General features: G+C 47.9%; 1 protein-coding gene across 1 annotated transcript; it reads left to right on the plus strand.

The window, feature by feature from the left end:
* Positions 1-7685: 7685 nt before the first annotated feature.
* On the plus strand, positions 7686-24805 carry OXTR (oxytocin receptor). The gene is made up of 4 exons (XM_012000637.1): positions 7686-8072; positions 8711-8806; positions 8972-10033; positions 23895-24805. The coding sequence occupies exons 3-4, from the start codon at positions 9112-9114 to the stop codon at positions 24140-24142; spliced, it is 1170 nt and encodes a 389-aa protein (XP_011856027.1). The 5' UTR covers positions 7686-8072; positions 8711-8806; positions 8972-9111; the 3' UTR covers positions 24143-24805.
* The last annotated feature ends 1907 nt before the right edge of the window (positions 24806-26712 follow it).

A 26712-nucleotide genomic window follows, 5' to 3' on the forward strand; every position in this document is an offset into this window, starting at 1 on the left:
TCCAGATTCCCCCAGGGTATTCTCTTTTTCCATTTTCTCCAGTCTGTTAGGTGAAAAATGACATTTCAGTTGCTTAAAACTCACTCGTGGCAGAGTGCTTCTGCCTTTCCTGTACAGTGCATACTCATTCTTTCTCCTCATATTTATTGAGTACCTACGACGTGCTGTGCTGTGGTCAGCACTGGGGAAGCTTCATCAGATGGTCCTTTCTGCTCTCACTGCTTTGTGGTGTGTGTTTTGCCTTCCAGACTTAGAGCATTATAGAAAGTTAGAGCTGTAAAACATCTTAGAGATTGTCTAATAACCTCATTTTAAGGAGGGGAAACTGAGGCCCAGGGAGATGTGGGCACTTGCCCATGGTCACACAGGGCAGCACATTCATGGTGAAATTATAACTCTGAAGGCAGGGATGTGGCTTCTATTTGTTTTGATTGTCTCACCCAGCATAGGAGCACTTGTTGGTCAAGTTCAACTCTGAGCTAATAGCACAGCCTCCCTGTGCTGCAATTCAGGGGACATCCCAACGGGCACAGAGTAGGTGCTTTAGAACTTACTTATTGAAAGAATGTTGGTGCAGAACACAACAGAAGAAACAGTACATTCTGTTAAATTGTGCTCAATATTCCAGGAAGAAAGACAGGCTTCTGTGGGGTACCCTTCTGGGAAGAAATGCCTTTTTTTTTTTTTAATGAAAAAGAAAAATGAGTGGGCTGTTGAAATTGGTGGAGGAGGAGAGATGGGCTGCCTGAGGCTTGAGACAATGTGTTTGGAGCCGTCAGGTCACTGGAATTTCCCTTAGGTGCCTTTCTCCTACCAGAGATGGCCTGATAGAAAAGGGGCAGGAGCTAAGGAGAGAAAGGAGAGAAGAGAGCTTTGTTTTCTTTGAGTGTTCCTATCTGAACCTGGCCTGAACTCTTGAATAATTCCTGGGGACTGTCTCACGCCATTGTTGTTATTGTCTCTGCTCAGCTAGCTCCCTCTTTCCTTCTACTTCATCAAAAAGTCTTTCTAGCTTGTCTCTTGAGAACATTTTTCAATGCTGCCCCGGCTTTTTATGACTCACGAGGTGGCTGAGTCAATGGAAAGACCTGAGTTTGGTTCTGGCTTCACTTCTGATCACAGTGGGACCTTGGGCAACTCTCCTGTCTTTGCTACATCGACCCTGACACCACCTTGTTCACACTTGCGCCCCTCTCCCCAGGTGCTGACAACAACTTTTTTTTTTTTGAGATGAAGTCTTTCTCTGTCGCCCAGGCTGGAGTGCAGTGGCACAGTCTCGGCTCACTGTGACCTCCGCCTCCTGGGTTCAGGAGATTCTCCTGCCTCAGCCTCCAAAGTAGCTGGGACTACAGGCACACACCACCACACCCAGCTAATTTTTGTATTTTTAGTAGAGATGGGGTTTCACCATGTTGGCCAGGATGGTCTTGATCTCCTGACCTCGTGATCTGCCCACCTTGGCCTCCTAAAGTACTGGAATTACAGGCATGAACCACCATACTGGCCCAACAGCCTTTTAATCCATCTCTTTGCAACTGCTTTCCTCCCTCCAATCTGTGTCCCTGCTAGTGCATTATCACTCCTTCACTTAAAACCCCTCAAGCCTCCCAGCCCTCTTAGAAGAGACAGCAAAGTCCCTTACACTTCCACCAGATCTGTGTGGCCTGTCCCTGCTCCTCTTGTGCTTTGCTCCAGCCACGCTGACCTCCTTTCCCAGCTGTGTGGCCTTGGGCAAGCTCCTTCCCCTCTCTGAACCACAGTTTCCTCATCTGTAAAACAGACGTTGTAATAATCCCAGTCATTCTGTTTGTTACGAAGCTAACATCCACTTCTAAATGACTCTCATCTCTTTCAGGTTCTACTTCTCCAAAAGAAGTTACATATTCCAAGGATCCTGTTTCTCAACAAGCCCTTCCTTCTGCAAAAGAACAGCCTGCTTTTATTCCAAGCTCCGAGATTCCTAAAGGAAGCTGTTTCTCTCCAGTGATGCCGTGTTATGCCTTAACCTGGGCCAACAGTGTCTATACACAGAGAATGCAATGGTTTAGGCCAATTCATTAACGGGGATTGTATTGCCACATCCATTGTTAATTGACAACATGTCTATGGGATTAGAAGCCTCATGTTTATCTCTGTCATCGCTTTCTCTCAGGGAGAATGGCACACAGGGATCAACAACACCCTTTCTCACAAAGAGCCCTCCTTCAACTTGATTTTCATAAAAATATTATTCTAGGAAGCAGGGGTCTGACTCTGGTGACTCATTTGCTAAGGGATGTTCTTGGGCAATCCATCAGCCATTTTCTCAACACATTTTCATTTATAGGCATGCATGATAGGAAAATAATGGGCAAATATATAAAGGACTGTGATATATGGGACTAATTCTAGGCACTTACAACTGGATTGGGGAGACTGAGCACATTCATACTACAAGTATAGTTTTTGGTCATGCTAGAGAGGTTCAGAAAATAATGAGTTCTCAGTGGGCCAAGGTGGTCAGGAAAGGCCTCCCTGAAAGGTAAACAGTTAGTATCCCCATTTCACCCGTTAGGGTTCAAAGGAGTTACTTTCCTTGCCTGGCACAGTGACATTCCCCCCATCTGCCAAGATGTAGTTTGTCTGATTAAATTGAAAATATTATGAACTCTATCCAGAAGACTAATCAGATGGAGGTTGATTGGATCAGACAATATTTTCATGGAGTGGTCCTAGGGTCAGGATTGTCAGCATGGGAATAAAGATTTGGTTATATAGTTCTCTGCTGTTTGCAAAGCACTCTTCATGTGCATTAAGTTTGGTTTATACACACAGCCTCATGTGATCAGCACCTGGGGAAACTGAGTCTCGGAGAAGTTCAGTACCTTTGCCACGCCGACAGAACGTGGTAAAATCCAGATGCTAGCAAGCACTTACTGCTGCAGATTCAGAGCTCTCTCCAATAGGAAAGGACATTTTTCTCTCTTTCTCCACCCTCCATGGAACACAGGAATGAAAAAAAAGGCTGGGAAGTCCAAAATCACACAGGTTAGAAGGAATCCATGCAAGTTCCACCTATAAGCTGTGGCCGCCTGACACAGCATCCTGGCACGGCCTCAGGAACTTCCCAGGTCAGCCACATGCCCTGATGTTCCTGCATCTGCACAGAACTATAAATGTAAGAAGGCCAAGTATGCCAGCAGCAGGCTGATTGCTGCAATGTGTTCTCAGTCTTTATGCCTGAGAGCATGTCACTGACCCCCTCCTGGATCTAGAAGCCCAAGCCGAGGCTGAGAAGTTATTTGGGGGCAGGCTAGGGAGTGGGGTGATGTTAGGGAGGGAGTAGGCTGGATGTGTTTACAACTCATTTCCACTCTGACTATAGAGCAAAGGCCACTTGGGCTTGGATCCCCGTTGAAATAAATGTGCCAGTACTGGAAAATTCCCAAGATGCTAAAACTCAGACCCAGTTCCCAGAGGTAGAAGCGGGTACAGGACAGGTCATTCTCTGGCCAAGATACCTTCCCCAAGATACCTCTCTTAAGGTTCTGCTCTTAAGAGAGGAAAACTGCCCATGGAGATGTTTATTTCTTCCCTCCTTTTCCCCTTCCTTTTATCCTTCTGTATTTAACAAATACCTGAAAGTTGCCTATTCTACAGTGACCTAGGCCTTTCGAAGTACAGGTATAGACAACATTGGCCCCACCTTTAAGATGCTTGGATACAAGAAAAAAACAACCCCATTAAAAAGTGGGCAAAGGACATGAACAGATACTTCTCAAAAGAAGACATTTGTGTGGCCAACAAACATACGAAAGAAAGGTCAACATCACTGATCATTAGAGAAATGCAAATAAAAATCACAATAAGATACCATCTCATGCCAGTCAGAATGGTGATTATTAAGAAGCCAAGAAACAACAGGTGCTGTAAAGAATCTGGAGAAATAGGAACATTTTTACATTATTGGTGGGAATGCAAATTAGTTCAACCATTGTGGAAGATAGAGTGGCCATTCCTCAAAGACCTAGAACCAGAAAGACCATTTTACCCAGCAATCTCATGACTGGGTATATACCCAAAGGAATATAAATAATTCTATTGTAAAGATACCTGCACGTGTATGTTCACCACAGCACTATTCACGATAGCAAAGATATGGAATCGACCCATGGAATGCCCATCAATGATAGACTGGATAAAGAAAATATGGTATATATATGCCATGGAATACTATGCAGCCATAAAAAGGAACAAGATCATGTCCTTTACAGGGACATGGATGGAACTGGAAGCCATTATCCTCAGCAAACTAACACAGGAACAGAAAACCAAACACCACATGTTCTGACTTACAAGTGGGAGCTGAATGATGAGAACACAGACACAGGGAGGGGAACAACACACACTGGGGCCTGTCATGGGGGTGGAGGGAAGGAGAGCATCAGGAAAAATAGCTAATGTGTGCTGGGCTTAACACCTAGGTGATGGGTTGATAGGTGCAGCAAACCACCATGGCACACATTTACCTATGTAACAAACCCGTACATCCTGTACCTGAACTCCAGAACTTAAAATAATAATAAAAAAAAGATGCCTGGATACTCAGACAGATGAGGATATTTGTAAATCAGGAATTGCTGAATCTCTGTCTGTGATGGTTCATTTTATGTGTCAACTTGGCTGCGCCATGGTGCCCAGATATTTGGTCAAATATTCTGGGTGTTTCTGTGGGGGTGTTTTTGGATGAGATTAACATCTGGAGTAAAGATCACCCACCATAACGTTGGTAGGCTTATCCAATCAGTTGAAGGTCTATATGGAACAAAAGACTGACCTCCCTGAGCAAGGAGGAATTCCGCAGCAGAGGACCTTTGGATTTGACCTGCAAAATCAGCTCTTCCCTGGGTCTCCAGCCTGCCAGCTCACTCTGAAGATTTTGGACTTGCCAGCCTCCATAACACATGAACCAATTCCTTCTCTTTCTCTACATATATACATCCCAATGGTTCTGTTTCTTTGAAAGTTCTGTTCTTCTAATGTCATGTCTTTGGTCCATGCCTACAGCATCTCTTGCCTGGATCTGCAAGGCCTTCATAATGCCAGTATCTCCTTTCCCATCTTCCCTGTGGCTACCAGCATTCTGTCACCAAGTACAGATCTGAGTACGTTGTTTTGCTTGCAGTCCTTCCAGGTGCCCCACCTTCCCCATCAATGCCTTCTAACCTCAGTCATCTTTGCACTAGCACCTTTGCGATTTTTGTTATGTCAGACTTTCTCTTTGCTGACGTCAAAAGGAAAGAAACAGAACTGAGAACTGAATTTCCTCCCTATGTTATTCAGTATCACTGAATATTAAATTCACATTTAACACTATCAGAAAGTATTCTATCCCACATTTTGGGGAATGTTGGGTTACAGAATAAAACCCATTCTCCTTTACTTTACATGACCTCGAAGATCCTTTAGCATCAATAAGTACAGTTATCTCTTGGTATCCATGGGGGATTGGTTCAAGATACACAAATCCCTGATACAAAATGAAGCAGTATTTGCATATAACCTGTGCATATCCTCTCACATACTTTAAGTCATCTCAAGATTACTTGTAATACCTAATGCAATGTCACTCATCACTGCATTTGTGTGCATTCAGTGTTGTAGGTGGCACATGGCAAATTCAATTTTTGCTTTTTGGAACTTTGAGGATTTTTTTTTCCTGAATATTTTCAATCCATGATTGTTTGAATCCACTGAACCCATAGGTACAGGGATATACAGGGCCAACCGTATGTATTAAGTGTTGGCAATGTGCTAGGCACCAAGCAATTCATCTTTAGTCCTTCCTCCAAAACGCCAAAGTGATTCCCCTGTACCATTCTCTGAGAAGTACGCCTTTTTTCTTTGCTTCCTGGAGAACTCATTCTAGAGCTCTGAAATCCAGCTACCTCTTTGTAAAATGGTCTCAAAGTATTACCTCAGCCCCCAGCAGTCCTCACTTCTGTAACAGCATTTATTGTTGTCACACTGCAAATATTAGGTTGATGCAAAACTAATTGCAGTTTTTGCCATTATTTTTAACAAAAAAAACCACAATTACTTTTGCACCAACCTAATATGTGTTTTTCTCCTTGGCTGAAGCTCAAAGGTGAAGGAGCATATCTTATTCATTGTTAGGAGTTTTCAAGGGGACCTCTCTGTTTCCTGCCTGATTTCTGCACACAATGAGAAATAAAACAAAAGACAGGAAATGGGGATCACACTATTACGATTTTTTTTGTTGTTGTTGTTCTTGTTTTTTAGATTAAGACTAAATTAGAGAATTTAGCTTTTGCGTGAGACTAAATAGCCCTGTTAGGTGAATCCAGAATTAGGCCCTCTCACCGGCTATGCAAGGACCACACAGGTAGGCAGGCTTCCCTACAAAGGGTAGAAGAGTCTGTCCTTGGCGAAGTGGCTCCGTAAACTTGCTCCCTAGAAAGCAGCTGTCTTCTAGGAGAAAGAAGAGCAGGCTTGGTTCTACAGCCCAGTGTTTTCCTTCCCACATTTGCCAATCAGGGGCTCATAGGGAAACATCTCCCTTCATCCAGCCATGGAGTGAGGCAGGGGTGTTTTACCTGCTAGGATTAAACTCTTGGAGTGCACAGCTTATACCATTGCAGAAAACCAGAGGGACAGAACCTCAGACATTAGCTATCTTGACCAGTCCTCTCATTTTACATATGAGGAGACTGAGACCCAAAGAGAAGGGACTTGCCCAAGGTCACTTCATTCTCACCTGAGTGATCTGTAACTTTAATCTGTAATTTTCGAGGTAGATAGGTACTATTGAGTAATATTGATTAATATTGCCTGCCACCCCTTGGCAATGCTGCCAAAATTCCCAGCCCCATTCTGGAATGATTACTCAGCTAGAACCCTGGGATCCAGGTGCTGTAAGTTTGGCCCCTGGGATATCCTGGCATGGGCCTGTAATTGTGGATTGAGGAAACCCAGTCCTTGGCTAACTCAATTCTCTCCACATAATGAAAAGAGGGAGAAGTGAAATGTCAGGAGAAAATACACATTTAATGCATTTTAAGGAGCCTTGTTTACTTTTGAATCCTGGCCTTTTTTCTGACTTAATTCTTGGCCACTGTAAATTACTTCAGAAAATGATTTGAGAATAGAGAAGGGGCAGGGAGGCTGAGAAGCTGTCTTTAACATTTTATCTTCCTTTGGCATGATTTAGGATTTTAGTTCTGAAGCACGACAAGGAGGAAGAAACGGCTCTTGGCCGCAGACAAGCAGAATCACTTTAAATGAAGATAGAGTGTTATGCTTCAGAATTTCCTCTAAAACTACCTAAAGAATAAAGCCTCTCCCAGCACTGCTTAGAATAGAGGCCATTTCTAATTCCTCATTAACGGGAATAGGAACAAAAGTATTCCAAAGCAAAGACTTACTTGAGTTCACTGCTAAAGCCACTACATCAAGCTGGAGGTGTGGGGGGAGAGAAAAGGCTGAAAATTAACATCATTTTTGGAAAATAATCAGTTTAAATGCTTTTGTAACTTCATCACTATCTACCCGGGGAAAAACATTATTATTCAAGCCTCCTATGTGTCTCAGAGTCAGGAGCTTCCAAACCAAGAAAGGAAGAAACGGGCGGGTTATTTACGAGTTCCCTCCCTCTCGCAGTTTTAAACCACTGCAAAATAAACCCGTTTGTTAAGTCTCGGGGACCAACGCTGGGCGAACCAGCCCCGCTCCGCAGGGGTCTGCGCGGCTGGCCTCGTCCGCCCCCTAGCGGACCCGTGCGATAGTGCAGCCTCTGCCCCAGAGCACAGCGCGGCATCCAGACGCTGTCCGCGCGCTCATCCTCGGCGGCGCTCCTCGCTCACCTCCTGTACCCATCCAGCGACCAGCTAGCTGCGGCGAGGGGATTACAACCGAGGCTCCAGAGTCAGAGACCTCAGCCTAGCATCACATTAGGTGCTGCCGGCAGGCCATCCCAACTCGGGCCGGGAGCGCACGCGTCACTGGGGCCGTCAGTCGCCGTTCAACTTTCCTGGGGGGAGTCAACTTTAGGTTCACCTGCGGACTCGGTGCAGGTAGCTGGGAGCTAAGCAGGGATGGACGGGATGGCTAGGGCCGGTGGAGCCATCGGGACCCGAGTGGAGGTGGTGGGATGCCTCGCACTCCTTGTTCCTGGAGGAGCGCGGGGTGTTCCGAGAGATTGTAAAGTGACTTCTCGGGATTGAGACCCAGAGTCCTTGATTATCTGGGTCCAAAGCGCAGGCCGGGGGTTCCTGAACCTTCGAGGCTGCTGGGCTGGGGAGGAGCTCCGCGGGAAGTGTCTCTGCCAGGGTCTGGGAACAGCGATTGGGCATCCTGGGCTTTGAGGTAGGGGTTCCCCCAGGAGGGACTGCGGAACCGGGTTTCCACCGAAGCAGGTGCTGTGGAAGTTCAGGTAGTGACGGCTGAGCGTCTCAGAAAGTGGGGTTAGACGGGGATGGCCCTGAGCTGGGGTTTCCCAGGCAAGTGGCTATTTGGGGATTTCCGGAGGAAGTACTTGAATTAACGTTTACTGGGAGAGGGGCTGGTATGGGGGTCCCGCGGGAGGTGGATATGCTGAGGGTCGGAGCGTGGGGCGGGTAGGTAGTTTGGAGATCCCTCGGGGAGGTGGTTTGGTTTTAGAGTCCCAGTCCCGGAGGAAAGTGGCTGATTTTGACCCTCCCATCTCCCCCAGTGGAAGCCGCTGAACATCCCAAGGAACTGGCACGCTGGGGGCTCTGGGCTTGTGGCTGCTAGAGGATTCCCGCTCATTTGCAGTGGCTCAGAGGAGGTACCTCCAATGGGGATTTCTGGGGTGGCGGCTGAGGAACCCGAGGCCGGCGGTTGTGCCCCGTGTTTCAGATGACTTGGGTTCCTGGGAATGGAACAAACATGCCCTACCCGCGTCGGAAGAGAAACGCGGCGGTCTCCTCACGGCCCTCCCGGTTTGTTTCAGGGTGGACCCAGCAGATCCGTCCGTGGAGTCTCCAGGAGGAGCCCCAGGCGCCCCTACACCCTCCGACACGCCGGATCCGGCCCCGCCGCGCCAAGCCGTAAAGGGCTCGAAGGCCGGGGTGCACCGCGGCCGCCAGGGTCATGGAGGGCGAGCTCGCAGCCAACTGGAGCACCGAGGCAGTCAACTCCAGCGCCGCGCCGCCGGGGGCCGAGGGCAACTGCACCGCCGGACCCCCGCGGCGCAACGAGGCCCTGGCGCGCGTGGAGGTGGCGGTGCTCTGTCTCATCCTGTTTCTGGCGCTGAGCGGGAATGCGTGTGTGCTGCTGGCGCTGCGCACCACGCGCCACAAGCACTCGCGCCTCTTCTTCTTCATGAAGCACCTGAGCATCGCTGACCTGGTGGTGGCAGTCTTCCAGGTGCTGCCGCAGTTGCTGTGGGACATCACCTTCCGCTTCTATGGGCCCGACCTGCTGTGCCGCCTGGTCAAGTACTTGCAGGTGGTGGGCATGTTCGCCTCCACCTACCTGCTGCTACTTATGTCCCTGGACCGCTGCCTGGCCATCTGCCAGCCGCTGCGCTCGCTGCGCCGCCGCACGGACCGCCTGGCAGTGCTCGCCACGTGGCTCGGCTGCCTGGTGGCCAGCGCGCCGCAGGTGCACATCTTCTCTCTGCGCGAGGTAGCTGACGGCGTCTTCGACTGCTGGGCCGTCTTCATCCAGCCCTGGGGACCCAAGGCCTACATCACGTGGATCACGCTAGCTGTCTACATCGTGCCGGTCATCGTGCTCGCTGCCTGCTATGGCCTTATCAGCTTCAAGATCTGGCAGAATTTGCGGCTCAAGACCGCTGCAGCTGCAGCGGCAGAGGCGCCAGAGGGCGCGGCGGCTGGCGATGGGGGGCGCATGGCCCTGGCACGTGTCAGCAGCGTCAAGCTCATCTCCAAGGCCAAGATCCGCACGGTCAAGATGACTTTCATCATCGTGCTGGCCTTCATCGTGTGCTGGACGCCTTTCTTCTTCGTGCAGATGTGGAGCGTCTGGGATGCCAACGCGCCCAAGGAAGGTAGCCAGGGCTGGGAGACCCAGGAGGTGGGAGCCTGGTGGCTGGGGGACGCCCTTATCTTGCTGCCTCAGAATGTCCAGGGGTCTGTGGACTTCCTGGGGGGATAACAGGGTTTGAAATCCCACAGAGTCACTGTTCCATCATCCCTTGGCCAAGTGACTTAGGGCAATTAACCTCCCTGAGCCTCCACTTTCTCATCTGTGAGGTGGCAATAAGGATAAAAGTACCAACTGTCACCAGGCATAGGGGCATGCCATGAGAAAATGCAGTTAAAATCTTTAGCACAGTCCTTGGGCTGCATATGGGCTGTATGGTTTACTGTGGTGGTGGAACAGGTTCAAGGGACTCCATCTGCTTTCCCACGTGGTTAGGAGGAGGTAGTTAGGAGGAGATGGCAGAGGTAAGTTTGGAACCCCTGGCCAGGCTCAAACTCCTTCAAGTTTAAGTTCACATTAAGCTGAACTTCCACTTTAAGTTCAAGAAATCCATTTGAAGCCAAGAAGTCTGGTTTGGACAAGGACAGCCTTGCAGGGGTGGGCGATTTGTCCAGCCAAGCCCCTAGTAGTTGAAGGGGGTGCTGGGGGGCAGAGGATTCCAAGGGAGAGGTGAAGACAAATCCCCGAACCCCTCATCGAGTGGAGGTGATGAGTCTCCATGCAGAGAGGTGAGTACTGCAAGAAGCGGTGGGCAGGCTTAGGGAGGAGAGTGCCCAGGACTGAGACTTCACTTCTACTACTTGGGGAAAAGAGAAGAAAGCCTGGAGGGGGACATTCAAGTTTGAGGGGGAGGCTGGGTGATTTCTGTAGGCGGGGAATGTGCCTTCCAGGTTGGAGGACTGCTGAGAACAAGGCTGAGGGTGGGGCAATTGTCCATTCTTGGCCTGTGCCAGAAAGCTAGGAGGAGGGCGTAGAAGAGGGCAACCTAGGGAGAAAGCTTGGAGGAACAGAGGCACCCTAGGGCTCTGGGTTTGTGACTGGTGCTGGGTGGCTGTCCCCAAGGCACAGAGCACCAGGCAGCTTCCTGTCACTCCCTACCCCACAACCCCTTTCCGGTAGCTCATGTGGAAAGAGCAGGTGGGGTGATTGCTAGTGGTGAATGATTTATAAGTTTTTGTCTGAAGGTAATTCCATAACGCGTGCTGGATGCTGGGGACTTCAAATGTTTGTAAAGAAAGACCAAAGGATTTGCTTTCACCCTTTTTGCACTCCAGACACGGCAAATGTCCCATTTCTGTGTGCATTCACCACTGCGCCCAATAGTTTCAAACACATGCACCTGGGAAGTTGAAATTTCAGTGCCAGCTGCTTTCATTCAGTTTGGTAACTTTGCTTTGGTCCTTTCTGGAAATCACAGACTCCAGGCTTTACGGAACCCTCCCAGTTAGCTCAGTGTTTGCTTTAGTGGCCAAGACACTGGTTATTCAATATTTACTGAACCTGTGTGGCCCCTGGTCACACCTTACAGAGAGGGTTCTAGAGCCCAGAGAGGGGAAGGCACTTGCACCAGGTCACACAGCAAGTCAGAGGAAGAGCTGGCATTTCCTGTGCCAGGATTCTTATGAAGGGCACGTGATGAGGGAGTGGGGTTGGAGGCAAAAGCCAGTAGTAGAAGTCTCTAAGTAAGGCCTTAGGCCACACCTGTTTCCTGGGCTGATCTGAAGAAACCAGATCCAGGTCTTGAGGAGCTCGAGCACCAATTGTCAAGGAAGTGAAACCAGCACCCCTTGGAGTAGATGCTGGAGAGATGTGGGGTCTAGTCCTCCTCCAGCCCTTACTAGCTTTGGGATGTTAGATGAGAGATCCCTTTATTCCCCTTGAGCCTTAGTGTCTTGCTTTTAGAATGAGGACATTTCAGCATTCAGTTAATTGATTCAACAGACATTCCGCTCCTCTCTCCTTGGGGTCCCTTCGCCTCTCCCATTCATGTCTCGAGTCTCTGGTGATTTTTCCCCTTCCCTCTCCTCCCAGTTCCCTCCTCTATGGCTTCCTGCTGTTCAGCCCGTCACCTGTACTCCTCTTCTCACCGTGTGTCCTCCCTAAAGAAGGAGAGTGTGTGGGCAACACCCACACCACATGTACCATGAAGCGAAGTTTAGATCTTTTCTACACTTTAAAAGCATGTCAACAATTGATTTCTTTGTCTTAGAAACAAAAGAGAGAGAAAAAAACTGACGCACACAGATCCTGGCCAGAGTGGAGGTTATAGGCCTCTTGAGTGTTTGTGGTCCTCTGAGGATTTTCCTGGGGATGAGACCTTCAGTAGAGATGGGCTCCTGCTCAAGGCCAAGGGGCAGGGAAAGAAGAGGACTTTAAGTATTTCAGGTCCTACTTCCCTTTGCTCCTTTAGGAATTCACGGGGAAGGGTGGGTGTTGCATGAAAACCCCGGGGCTTCTCTTGGTCCTCCTTGGCATTTTGTCCCGGGTGCTGAGAAGAATCCAAACACAGACTGGCAGGGATTCATGACGCTGCTGCAGCCGGGACCTCCCCGCTACCCCAAGCACACAGCCAGGAGCAGGAGCCCAGTCCAGATGTGAGCGCCTCATCAAACACCGAGGTGGCGACGTGGACTCTGGCCACCACCAGCCTGGCCACATCATGCCCAGGCCTCACGGATGCAGGGGTCAGAGTGGCTGTGAGCTCAGTTAGAACACCAGCCGTGTGTCCACTTGGCCTTAATTTGGATAATTGCAAGTAGCAGATGGAAGTGGTGTCTACATCGCTTTCGAGATACCTCTCAACCCAGAGGCCACCAACAAGTGCTAAGGAAGGAATAAAAGAGAACCACACTCGAGCTACCTCGAGAGGTTGTTATCGGAAAAGTGGAATTAATGCACAGCCTCACTTTCCTCTCCAAGAGGACAGAATTTAGAAGCAGAAATATCTAGACTGGGGCCCTTACTCCACTCGTCACCTGAGGAGCCAGTACTGGAGCCTGTGGCTAACAGTGTGACGTCATGCTTGCGGGCGGAGCAGGCTCACAGGGAGGCAGGAGAGGTGGGGCACACATGGGTCTGTTCCTGCTTTATCATGAAAACCCCAGGGAGGTAGGGAAGCTTAGTCAATGGCCACCATCAAGGCTGCCAGAGTGGGTGGGATGTCACGCCTCTGGTGGCTGCAGATGTGGTGGCCCGGGGACCCAACATCCCTCTCTCCTTCAGCGTTTGCTCTCTCTTTTCCATCTCTCCCTTGAGCGACTTCATTCCTTCCTACACCTTCACAAATACCAAGGGCTGCCTTTATGGGTTTAGAGCTCACCTTATTCCAAAAGTAATGTGTGGTGGTGGACAAAAATTTAGGTAACTCAACAAGATAAAAAAGATATGAGGAAACTGGGATAAAGCAGGCAGTAGGGAGAAGAAAAGGAAAATAAAAATACTACAATAATAGTAGCAATAATACTATTAATAATAATAAAGTCTCTCTGTGTATAGACAAGCTCTACACGTGGTTACTTTTTATAAGTACCAAAGAGGAAAACTTTGAGCTTAAATATTTCCGTGATTCGGAAGAAAGAGCCAATGGGAGCATCTGAGTAATTTAATGAGATCCATTTTTCAAAGCAGCCGGATGCTGTTGGGTGCTGACTTGATGAGGCTGGTGAGACTGGATGCCCCATGCAGGGTTTGATGAGCCCTTTATATATCTTCCAGAATTAAATTCTAAAGCCAAAGATTTGGCACCAGCCTTTTCCCTTGAACCCAGTGGCATTTGCTATGCTGCTGGTTGCAGGGGCTCTGACCCTGGGGCCGTTCTGAGGGAGGAGATGAGGATGAGAAGGGAGTTTGGTAGAGTGGGGCTGTTCGTATTTCTAGGGTTGGTTGATGTTGGCTGAGTGTGGTGGACAGGATATGGGGTCTCTGTCTCTAGTCTTCTCCTTCCAGCATCTCTGTGGTAAAATGCCCAGTCTGGTGTCCTTAAGCCAGTTGTTTTACCTGCTCTGAGCCTCTGCCTCCTCCTCCATGTAATAAGGATAGCATGGCTCACTGCATGGGGTTGTGAGGATTAAATGGTGTGACCCATGGCCCCTTCCTGATAGACAAGGTGGGGATTCTTGCCTTGAGCCTGGGTGGAGGGAATGGGAGTGGACAGCAGGCACAGGGAGGCTGGGAGGTGGGAGAGAAGCTTGTTAAGGCTGGAGAGGTGGACTGTTCCTTACTTGTTATGCCCAAATCCAATGTGTGGCTATTTTGTGTCACAACCCCAGGGGATGCCTTTTACTCCAGGGGATGCCTTTTACTCCAGGGGATGCCTGGTACAAGGCTGCACAGTCACTGATAGCTCAACCAGTGCTTGCCAAATACGTGGAAAATGGGAGCAGGGAGGTGAGTGAGACGGGGCAGGGATGGGCATGAAGAGCTGGACTCAGGAAGAATAGGGACTTTCTAAGTAGCCCTCCAAAACGGAACTGGCAACCTGGGAAAGAAAGGAGCGCCCCATTGCTGGGGGCGACCAAACATCTGTTAGGAGCGCTGGACCGGGAGGAAGGCTGACAGGCACAGGAGGCCTGGTTTGAACCGTTTCCCCATCTGTAGAATGAGCTTCCCAGCCCCTCCCTGTTTCCGTGGGACTGAGGACCATCTGGCATGTCCCGTCCACCTTTCCTTCTGTGAATGCTGTGCCTGAGGTGTAGGGGACCAGGGCCCTTGGAGGGGCTTGTTCTTGAGGTGACCCAGCGATGCGGAGAGCATGGTGGGCCGGCAGGAGGAGCTGGGACAGGATATTCACTCTGGGCCATGAACCATGCACGAGCTCGGCCCTTCTGGGTATAAATCACAGTGAGATGGACAGTTAACTTCAGACTCTTATATGATTCGGTAATTGTGTGTTCTTTTATGTTCTTAGCTAATGTTAATGTTTTCCCTTTGGGTTTCTGCCCTGAGGTGATTTCACTTTCCATTTTTCCCTCCAAAGGTTTGATAAATAATAGCTAAAAAGACAAAAAACAAAAACCAAAAAACTCAAAGAAAAACAAACTCCAAACCAGCCTCTTGAGTGAGGCCCTGTTACATCATGTTTCCATTTGATGGCTGTCTGTGTGGGTTTCGGGAGGGGTGAGAAGGGGAAGAGGGGTTGTGGAGGGCCTTGGATCGGGAGGAGATTAGCAGGTGCCCTGGCTGCATCACGCTGTCTGTGGAGGCTGGATCAGGTCTGTGGCCCGGGGCTGGCATGTCTGAGTGTGATCTGAGGCACTGGCTTACCTGCTGACCTTACCACCTTGCCCTAGCAACTTCTGAAAGCAAAGACAACCCCATGGGGCTCCCTCCCAGGGGCTGAAGCCAGACCGTATACACCAGACCCCACCTGCCAGAGTCCCCAGCCCCGGGAGACAGTGCTGGGAAGTAGCCAGTCCCCTTCTGGGACCTGGTCTTGTTGCCATCTGTGTCATTTGGGGCAATGTCTCTTGATGGCCTCTGGACCTCTGCCATTCCCATCTGAGCAATAGGGATAACAGTTCATGATGGAACTCGATACCCTCTCTGGGCCTCAGCTTTGGTGAAGGGAGGAGTGGGATTAGTTGGTAACAGCAGCCACCACTGACTGAGTGCCCACTCTGAGCAAGGCCTGTGCCCGGGTCATTTCTGCTCCTCACCCTAATGCAGCAAGGCAGGGGCCCATCATGGCTTTTCTACAGATGAAGAAACCGAGGCTTAGAGAGGTGTGACCTGCCCATGATCACCGCTGAGTAAGTGATGGAGCTGGGATTGGAACCCAGTCATCTCACTCTAGAGACTGACACACTGCATGACTACCCCAACTCCCTGCCGCCCTAGGCTAGCAGTTTTCCTGATGATCTACACCTTCACCTTGGGGATCTCCTGGATGCTCGTTAGATCGCTGCACCTGCCCCAGATCCATGGAAGTCGAGCCCTCCCCCGCTATCTGGCCCCAAGGTCCTGACATCTTGGGCTCTTCCTGCAACACCTACACACACACCCACCTAGGTACACATCTGCTGATGGCACTGCCCTCCCAGCACTCTGGGTTCAGTGCCACGCCGCTCGCATCCTCCCTGTGTCCACCAATTCCATCATCTTAGCTGCACCACATGCCTCCTTTGGGCAGTTTGCTTTCTCTTTCCATTATCACCTTCTTGGTTTAGAGTATGATTTTTCAACTTTGGCACTACTGACATTTTAGGCTGGATAATCTTTGGCGTATGTGTATGTGTGTCGGGGAGGAGCTGTTCTGTGCATGGTAGGATATTTAGCAGCATTCCTGTCCTCTATGTGCTACTTGCCACTAGCAACCTCCCTGCCAGCTGTGGCCACCAAAACTGTCTCCAGACATTGCCAAAAGTTCACTAAGGGGCAAAGTTATCCCTGGTTAGGAACTGCTGGCTTAGACCCACTGTTCTGCTTTTTAAACTAATACCCAACAAATGAATACTCTCTTGTTAGCATTGCCCTGGTCTCTGGCCAGCCTGCCTCGTGTACCCCCAGCCAGGCCTGATGATTTTTCACTTTCCACAAGTTCCTGTGGCCTTGCTGCCTTTGCACCTATGCTAATACTGTTCGTGCCATGGGAACACCCACCCCAGTTTCTTCCATGGATTCCCATCCTTTGAAGCCCAAGTCCAGTGTGTGGGCTACCTTGTGGCACAACTCCAGGGGATGCCTTTTACCTCATGGTCTATGAGCAGGGTGTTCCTAGGAACTGTGCAGTGCACAGCCTGAACGAGTGAGCTTGGCAGCCTCATCCAGTGCCCCTTTCAAGAAGCCATCCCTGTTTTCCCACTTTGGAGGAGCTTCTTCCTCTGAATGCTAACTCATTCATTCAAAAAAACAGTTACTGATGCCTTTACAGGCTCCTGTCCACACAACCACTGCTTTCATCTGTCAACCCCCAAGTGAAGAGAATTGACAAGGGGCCCTCCCAAGCCCTTGCCCTCCTGTGGCCAGATGCTAGCATGCATAAATGTGGGACAGTCTGGTCAAGGTTGGTCACAGAGTTCTGGGCACACCCACAGACCTCTGGGAGGGACACCCCCAGTTTCTGCGCGGTTAGTGTCAGGTGGAGCGGCAGCCCCACACACTTCAGGTATGGGGCTGAGCCTGCCCACAACTCAGGTTTCTGGGATTCAGAATCTCAGGTTTCCGAAGTTCAGAATAGGGCTTAGGTTGTAGAGAGGGTGGAACATCCTGCTGGTGCAAGTCAGCGCAGCCGATGGAGTGGGAGTTATTTTGGGCACAGGCCTAGCATTTTAGCAAATGGGCAGCAGTTTCAGTTGGCGCATGGTGGCAAGTCTACGGATACTGGGAACAAGAGTATTAAAAGGAAAGAGAAACAACTGTCTCACCTGGAGGAGACCGGAGGGCTGGTGGAAGGTTCTAGCTCTCGTTTAGAGGTACCCTAGACTGGGTCTTGCCTAAGGTATGGGTGGGAGGGAGGTGTAACCAGGTGGTCTCCTGTGTCCCAGCCCCAAGGCCCAAATCCTTACTCCTGATTCCTGCGCTGACGGGCAGCCTCTGCCAGTATCTCCTTTTGTGCCCAGCCAGGAGCTAAGGCTTCCTGCCCTTTAGCCTGATGCTTCGAGACTATGGGCCTCTGCCCTCCCAGCCCATATCTCCCACCCCAACAGCACTCTTGCTCATTCTGTTTCTCTCCCTTTCTCTCCACCTGACCATATCTGAGTGTGAACTTAATTTTCCCAGAGGGAATTGCATTTGCGTCCAGTCACCTTATTGGGAGGCCATATCCTGTGGTTGAGCAGGGAAATTATTTGTAGCCCTTCCAACATACCGGCAGCAGTGGCTGATTTATCAGGACCTCTTGCCTCTAATTTCATGCTTCAGTTCAATTCAGTTCCTTATTGAACTCTTCCTATTTTCTAGTAGCTGTTAGCAGCCTAAGGACAGAGCCACCAATAAGACACAGTCCCTGGCCAAAGAGTATCAAAAAATAATGACAATATGATGGGGTGATGCTGTTATAGAGGTATTTATTTACCAAGTACTGCAAATGCCCTGAGATGGCATTAGTTGATCTGTCTCCCTGGGAAGAAAGCAGGAGGGTTTCAGAGGGGAAGTATCATTTGAAAAGGGTTTTTGAGGGATGAGTAGGAGCTTACCATGCAAAGAAGCAGATGCACATTCCACGCTGAGATCAACAACGACGGACGGTTACTTTATTCATTTCTTCTTTCCTATCTATAAGATTTGAGCCAGTTGGAAGGAAGCTGCTCAAACTTTAATGTGCATTTTGTTAAAATGCAGATTCTGATTCAGTAGGTCTGCAGTGGGGCCCCAGGAGTTTGCAGTTTTGACGAGGAAACAAGTGATGCCTATCAGATGCCCTGTAGCCAGCCACTGGCTACACTTTGAGCAGCAAAGCTTTAATATATTATCTTTTACCAGCACTCACTGTTTGCCTTTACACATGTGGTCCAGTTTGGCTGGAGGGCCTTGTCATTCCTTGAAGGGTAGCGAAGGGCTAGTCGTTTGCAGGAAGGCCCTGGCTTGTCTTCTTCCAGAATGTGGTTATTCACAGGCCCAGCCCAGTGAGTCCAGCACACCTACCAGATTGGAGCAGTGCTGTGGGAGAAACCCATTTTCAACTCTGTAGCCCGCCCGTTTGGCTCTTCACCCAGACCTTGCGCTACACAGGCTGATCACACATCTGTGATTTTTAGAAAAATCTTTTCTAAGAAGGCACCCTATAGTATATATTGTGACTCAATCTTTCTATAAGCATACATTCAAAAATCATTTTCTTAAGAAAGGGTCTTCCATAGTTTTGTTCCCAGATACCCACACGGTCCCGTAGGAATAAGAGACTTACGTCTGAATTCCTGGTACTCTGGGGAGGCCCCGTAGCAAATGATTGGTTTCTCAAGTGCAGGCCTTTTGTAAAGTTGACGGGCTTGCTTTGACCCAGCCAATCTTGAGCGTACGTCTTTGAGTCATGTGAAACGTGCCAGTAGCCTCAGGAACAGCACAGCCCAGAGAGGCCATGGCCAGCTGCCTTTCAGCTGTTCTGGGCTAATTTGGGGTTTCAGTGCTGGGGTGGAAAGAGTGCCGGGAAATCCGAACAGGGGAGTTCCTGGGGCTTGAGGAAAGCCAGGCTGGAAAGGATGGAATGTAGACCTCTGCCTCCCACCTCTCCATGAATCATGGTGCCACGTAGAAATGCAGAGTTGATTCTCCCAGGGGCAGAATTGCCCAGCAGGGGATATTGGCGTTTGGTGTGTGGCTGTTTCTGCTCATGTACCCCGCTTGGCACATAAGAGACTGCACTTGAAAACCACCCCTAGTCCTCAGCCTTGTGCCCAGCAGCCCCTTCCCCAAATGCTTTACCCCCTGTTTAATATTCTGCTGGTCTTTTCAGTCTCTCTCATCCTGAGTCTGGAAATCACTTGAGGGCAGAGACTGCCCTTAGATCCCAGCACCTACTCAGTGCATGGCATGGAGTGGAGGCAGAATGAAAGGATGGATGTCTGACCTCTTCCTCCTCCGAGAAATGCCATAAGCATGAGACCAGCAGCCCCCGGGGAGTCCGGGTGCACAGCACCTCCTCTTCATCCTCCCTTCCCAGCAAGGATGGGAGAGAGGAAGTTTGCAGTCCTGGCATACTCAGGGCTCGATCGTGGGGCTAGATGTGATTTTTATGGCAGGCAAGTGGGAGAGACATGATTAGAACTGGCTCTTCCATCGAAGACCCTGAGATCCTGCTCCTGCCCACAGTTACAGCAACCTTCCCTTTTGGATTTCTAGGTCACTGGTACAATAAGTTTTTCCAAAATTGACTGTTAGAGTTCCTTTCTTGTCAAGTAATTCAATCCGAGGGCTCTGGGGTTTGATTTTTTTTTTTTTTTTTTTAGCTTTTGAGCAGTGTAGGGAAAATGGGCTGAGGATGATTTCTCTAATTGTTCTGGGATTGGGAGTCTCCAGACTTGGATTGTAAAGAATTGCTGTAGTTGGTCATAGCTCACAAGCATTAATACTAATATTAATAACAATTACTTGAAAAAACACTTTGCCAGTCACAACGCCCTTTTACACTATCTTTAATTTTTTTTTTCATTTTCTCAGTAGCCTTATGATTACTGCCTCCATACTACAGATAAGGAAACTGAGGCTCAGGCAGTAGATGTAGTTCAGAGAGTGATTAGGTGGGAGAGGGATCCAGGCCCCAGGGCTTTGTGTGCAGATCCTGAGTTCCTGGGTTCTCCTCCCTGCCTCTCAGCCAGTGTTTCTGTGGGCCAGGGGCTCCCACTGTGAACAGCTTCCTTTCCTGAGGGACCCCGGAGAAGGGTCAGGCCCATGAGGACTTGTAGGTCCTCCTCTCTGCGCTGACTTCATTGTGGTTGCTTTGTGCGGAAATGGGGAGGGAAGCCAGTCTCCCCGGTAGCTTGGGAGCGGCCATGGCCCTTCAGAGAAGCCCAGATGAAGGCATGGATCCTGGCCTTTGCACATTTGTACTAAGCAGTCATTGGGTGTGGCAGCTCCTTTTGGCCAAAGGCAATGCCCAGAGAGGAGCTCAGCTGTGAGCATTTGGCCGGCAGCTCTTGGGCAGCTGGAGGAATGGGTGCCCAGGGCGGACCACAGCATCCACAGCATCAAAAATGGGGAATGGGCAGTGCTTACTCTCACTGGTGGACCACATTTGTTTTGGAAACAGGGAGGTTGCTCTCTGTCCCTCAAATGATAGCATTAGGCAAACTCCCCAACCACCTTCTATCTTGGCTTTGGGACAGACAGGATTCACTAACTGGAACCAACCTGGCCTGTGAGGATGCTAACCTGTTTTTAAAAGTAATCAGTCTTCATTAATGTGTGAACACAGGGTGACTTGCTGTGTGCCCTTGGGGAAGTGACTCTCCTTCTCTAAGTTTCACTTTCCTCATCTATAAAATGAAGGTAAGGCTACTTTGAAAACTGTACTCTTCTGGGCAGGCTCGAGCAGTGATTATGAGGGTCAACATTGTCACATCCTCACATGGAAAATGTGAAATGTAAGGACAATGTTTTTCATGCTTTGTTCTGTTCCAAGTTGTCTGTAATCCTGTGAAGCCTTTCTTGCCACCAGAAAGGGGAATGCTATGGCCTAAACAAGATAGAGTAAGTGCAGAAAACAGGTTGAAGTGGAATCCGTAGTCACTCACCTGCTCAGTAACCATCAATGGCTCCCTATTGCCCATGCAGTCAAGTGGGCAGACTCTGCCTGGATTTAAGATCCTCCTGTCTGGTTCCAAACCATCTTTCCAACCTCTTCTCTTGTGAAACTCCCCCTTTCCCTTCTTGCCTCCTGGGAAGTCCCTGAATGATCTTGGCTGTTCTCAACCATGGGCCTTTATTCCTGCTGCCTCACCCCTTTGAAATATGCCCCATAGTCCCTGCTTTGTGTTCCTAAATAAATCTCCCCGTGATGGTAGAGCTTTGAAGTGCTGTTCCTGGAAACTTAACGACTTGGGATGACTAGGATATTGACAAATTAAGAACAGCCAAATGTGCCCTTAGTGTTGGTGACTTGACATGAGCAGGTTCAGCTTAGAGAGGGCCCTTCATCCCCTGAGGACCCACTCGAGGTCACTCGTGTCTGTGGCCACCAGGTGGGATCAGAGTTGCTGGTTAGATTTCTCCCACCCACACCGGCCTCTTGGAGACAGAAGGATTGGTGGCTACTTAGGAATTCATTAACTCTTTTCTTCTTTGTTGTTGATGTTTCTGTAGTTTAAAAAAAAAAAAAAAATAGGATAAAAAATTGGAAAGATCCAAAGAGTAAAGAGTGAGACCAATGGCTTACATGAACAGGTAAGATTGTGCCAAATAACTGTGTCCAACTAGGCAAAACATGGTGTCTTTCTGTTAACTTCATTCCTGATGTTTCCTTCTATCTCATTGCAAAGCTTTATACACCTATGTCCTTCCCTTTGTGATTGGTAGTTTGTAAATGTTGACTTTTGTATGTTGCATGTTGATTTTTGCCTCTTTCATTATTTCTAAGACATTCTGTTTTTAGTCTTGTGGGTGAATTTTAATATTGTTGGTGAAATATTGCACCAGAGTTTCTAACTTAAATTCATCTTCTTAGCCATCCAAATCAAAGCAAATTTCTTAACAAAATATTTTTTGTTAAAAGCAATGAATTTAGTAATATTGGTCATTTTTCTTTCACTTTTCCTCTTTTCTGTTCTTTATTATTCTAGTACTAAGAGTTAAATTTCCATTCTTTGCTTTCTAAAAACTCTCTTTTGCAAGAATTTTGTTTTCTGTCTGTCGTAGCTTGCTTTTGTTCCAACACGTGCACCAATTAATTAGACCAGTGGTTCTTAACCTTGAGGGCGCATTAGAATTACAACATTCCTGAGCCCTACCTCCAGAGGGTAGTTCTGGGGTGGGGCCTGAGAATGTGCATTTCTAGCAAGTTCCCATGTGATGTGTCGTTCTGGGTGGGGGAGCCCACTTTGAGAGCCACTCAGGTAGACTTACCAACAACCAACCACCTTTCTTTCCTTGGTGCTTGAAGACTTTGCTGATAAACATCTCTGTTCTCTTCATCAGCGGCCACATCTAGATTTTGCACCTCTCTAGCATCCCCAGTGAAGAGTCCTTCCCTGGATTTAGCTCTTGAACTCTAGAGTTATTTGTCGAAAAATTTTGCAGAGCAGACAGAAAGAAGACTAGTGGATTTTCCGCACCTTCTTGCAGTTGCCTTTACACACAAGGAGGCGGCTGAACAGAATTCCTAGCTGTTTTCCTTGTAGGTTTCTGGAGATGTTGCCTGGCCTTGTCTGTCATCAGGAGATGTCTGATTGTTCAGATTTAAGGCCATTGAAAGAAGCCAGATTTTTATCCCTGTGCGCGGAAGTACCTAGAATTAGGAATTTTTTCTTCCTCCTTGAAGTTTCGGTTTGTGACAGGCAATGTTTTCAAGCTGATTTCTGATCATTAATTTCGACTGCAACTCCATGAGTCCTCAGTATAATAGCCTTTACAGAGTGCTTCAGATAATTTTCATGTCACTTTCTTTTTCCTGCATGAGTCTTATTGTCATGCTGAAGTAGTGCTCTTAGGCATAGCTTCATGGAGATGCTTTGATCATCTCCACAGTTGATCAGCTGTGAAGATGTCATACACTTTCTTGCTGCCACGCCTTTGCTGGTGCCATTCCTTCTGCCTGGAGCACATTTCTTCCCTGCTCTGCCTGGAAAAACCATAGGCATCTTCGGGAATCAGCTCACATGCCCCGTTTGTGGGGCCGGCTATGACTCTCACAGCGGCACCCGCTTCCTATGACTACCTAACTCACAAGATGTCCACATCATGGTGTTTCCCATTTTATTTGATTGATTTGTCCGGCAGATGGTCATGATAGCAGCCATCATTTATTGGGCACTCACTGTGTATCAGGCACTTTTAATCCTAGCAGCAGTCCTCAGAGGTTTGGGCACTGTCCTTATGCCCACTTAAAGATTAGGAAACCGAAGCTTCTTAGGGACTTCAAGTAACTAGACGCTGGTGAGGCTAGCATGAAAACTGGGTGTTGCAGCTTCTGGGTGCTGTGCTTGTAGACACTGGAAGTTGTAGGCACTCAACACTGGTTGGGTGAGTGATGCATGAAAAGGTGGCTGTGATAGATAGAGGGAGGTAGGCAGTGGGAAAGCTGCTGGTGAGAGAAAGGCAGGGACAGTTCCAAGCCTGGGCTGAGCCTGGTGGGGAGGGTTTGGAGGACAGCCTGAGAGCATGTCCAGCACAAGGAGGAAAAAGGAAGACAAACTTTGCCTCTTTAGTACCTCATCTTGTGATTCGGGATGTAGTACTTGGACAAGCTCAGGAAATGGTGTTTAAGTCAGATAGGTCTGGAAGTGTCTCCAGTGTTAATTAATGCCCTGTTCTCCTTTCTCCTGCCCCCGCCCCCTCAGCCTCGGCCTTCATCATCGTCATGCTCCTGGCCAGCCTCAACAGCTGCTGCAACCCCTGGATCTACATGCTGTTCACGGGTCACCTCTTCCACGAACTCGTGCAGCGCTTCCTGTGCTGCTCCGCCAGCTACCTAAAGGGCAACCGCCTAGGAGAGACAAGTACCAGCAAAAAGAGCAACTCGTCTTCCTTTGTCCTGAGCCATCGCAGCTCCAGCCAGAGGAGCTGCTCCCAACCATCCACGGCGTGACCTACCAGCCAGGGCCAGGGCTGCCTCCTGAGGTTCGGGCTGTGCTGGCATAAGTGGTCTGCCCCTAGGTGATGGCGTATGTTTGTGTGTAAGGTATACCTATCAGTTTGTATCCCTCCACTCCTTGGGGTGGCTTCAGTGGGGTAGAGAGTGGTCTCCATGATGGGAGATGATAGGGGAGTCAGCCATCAGGCAAACCCCTCACCTCCTACACGTACTTCTGCCACCCTGAACCCACTGCTACCCTGGGCAGTGGGTGGCTTATTTTTTCTCCTGGACTTGCAATTTCACGCCAGTATCTTTTTACTTCTTTATTCCGGGCTATTGTGAAAAGCAGGAAATATAGGATTGGTTACCAATTGGGTCAGGAAGTCCAGTGTTCTGGACTTGGGGTAAGGAGTGGGGTTGGGACTTCAGATGGGGAGGGTGGTGTTAAGATCTTCCTGACCTCAAAGTGTATTTGCCTTTAAGCGAACAAATGCTGGGGTCCTTGGGGACCAACTTGTCAGAGGGTAGCACTAGAAGGGGATTACCTTGTAAGACCATCTGGCACAGCGGACCAATTAGAACTTGGGTTAAAAATGTTTAAGAAGCTAATGTTTAAGAAGCGTTTGGGAAAGAAAAAGAAATAAATGCGTCCAGATTGGAAAAGAAGAGGTAAAACTATTTACAGATGACACCGTTTTGTATATAGAAAATCCTAGGAATTCACACACACACACACACACACACACACACACACAAACACACAGCTTATTAGAACTAATAAGCAAGTTCCTCACGGTTTCAAGATACAAGATCAATATACAAAAATGAATTGTATTTCTTTATACTAGCAACAAACAATATGAAAACAAAGTTAAATAATTCCATTTATAATAGCATCAGAAAGAATAAAATAGGAATCAACTTAACAAAACAAATGCAAGACTGAAAACTACAAAATTTGGAAGAAATTAAAGGAGGCTTAAATAAATGGAAAGACATCCTGTGTTCACGGATCAGACTTAGTATTGTTAAGATGGCAATATTATCCTAATTGACATACAGATTCAGTGCAATCCTTATGAAAACCATAGCTGGCTTCTTTGCAGAAATTGATAAGCTAGTCCCAAAATTCATAAAGAAATGCAAGGGACCCAGAATAGCCAAATAAGCCTTGAAAAAGAACAAAGTTGGTGGAATCACACTTTCTGATTTCATAATTTATGATAAAGGCACAGTAATCAGCTCAGTGTGTTACTGGTTTAAGGATAGACATACAGAGTAGAATAAAGAGTACAGATATGAACACTTATACTTATGGTCAATTGATTTTTGACAAGGTTCCCAAGACAATTCAATAGAGAAAGAAGAGTCTTTTCAACAAATGGCACTGAGACAATGATATGCATGTGCCAAAGAATGAGGTTGGACCTTTACTCACACCATGTGCAAAAATCAACTCAAAATGCATCCAAGATCTAAATATAAGAACTGAAACTAGACAATCTTAGAAAGAAACATAGACTTAGATCTTTGTAACCTTGAATTAGGCAGTGGTTTCTTACATATGACACCAAAGACACAAGCAACCAATGGAAAAATAGGTAAATTGGACTTAATCAAGATTTGAAGCTTTTGTGATTCAAAAGGCCCTATCAAGAAAGTGAAAAGATAACCTGCAGAATGGTAGAAAATATTTGCAAGTCATATATATGATAAGAGACTTGTATCTGGAATATAGAAATAACTCTTATAACACAACAATGAGAAAAATAAATCAATTTTAAAAATGGGCTAATGATTTAAATAGACATTTCTCCAAAAAGATATGCAAATGGCTAATAAGCACATGAAAAAATACTCAACATTATTATTCATTAGGGATATGCAAGTCAAAACCACAATGAGATTCCAGTTTACAATCACTAGGATGCCTACAATAAAAAGATGGACAACAACAAGTGTTGGTGAGGATGTAGAGAAACTGGTAGAAATTTAAATTGTTGGTGGGAACATAAATGGTGCACCTGCTTTGGAAAACAGTTTGGCAGTACCTCACAAAATTAAACATAGAGTGACCATATGACCCAGAAATGCCACTCCCAGGTATTTGCCCGAGAGAAATGAAAACACACATACACACAAAAACTTGTACACCAATGTTCATAGCAACATTATCTGTAATAGACAAAAACTGGAAACAACCCAAATGTCTATCAGCTGATGAATGGGAAATAAAATGTGGTCTATCCATACAATGGAACATTATTAAACTCTAAAAAGAAATGAAGTACTGACACATGCCACAACGTGGATGAACCTTGAAAACATTATGCTAGGTGAAAGAAGCCAGTTGCAAAAGACCACATGTTGTCTGATTGCATTGAAATGCAATGTCTAAAATGGACAAATTTTTATGGACGAATATTTATATAGAGAGAATATAGATTAGTGTTTGCCAGGGCCTGGAGGCTGTGGGAGATGAGGCGTGACTACTAAGGGTTTGGGGTTTCTTTTTTGGGTGATGAAAATGTTCTGAAATTAGTGGTGATGGTGCACGATTTTGAAAATATACTAAAAGCCAA

The sequence above is a fragment of the Mandrillus leucophaeus genome, unplaced genomic scaffold (assembly GCF_000951045.1).
Source record: "Mandrillus leucophaeus isolate KB7577 unplaced genomic scaffold, Mleu.le_1.0 Scaffold637, whole genome shotgun sequence".
Lineage (NCBI taxonomy): Eukaryota > Metazoa > Chordata > Mammalia > Primates > Cercopithecidae > Mandrillus > Mandrillus leucophaeus.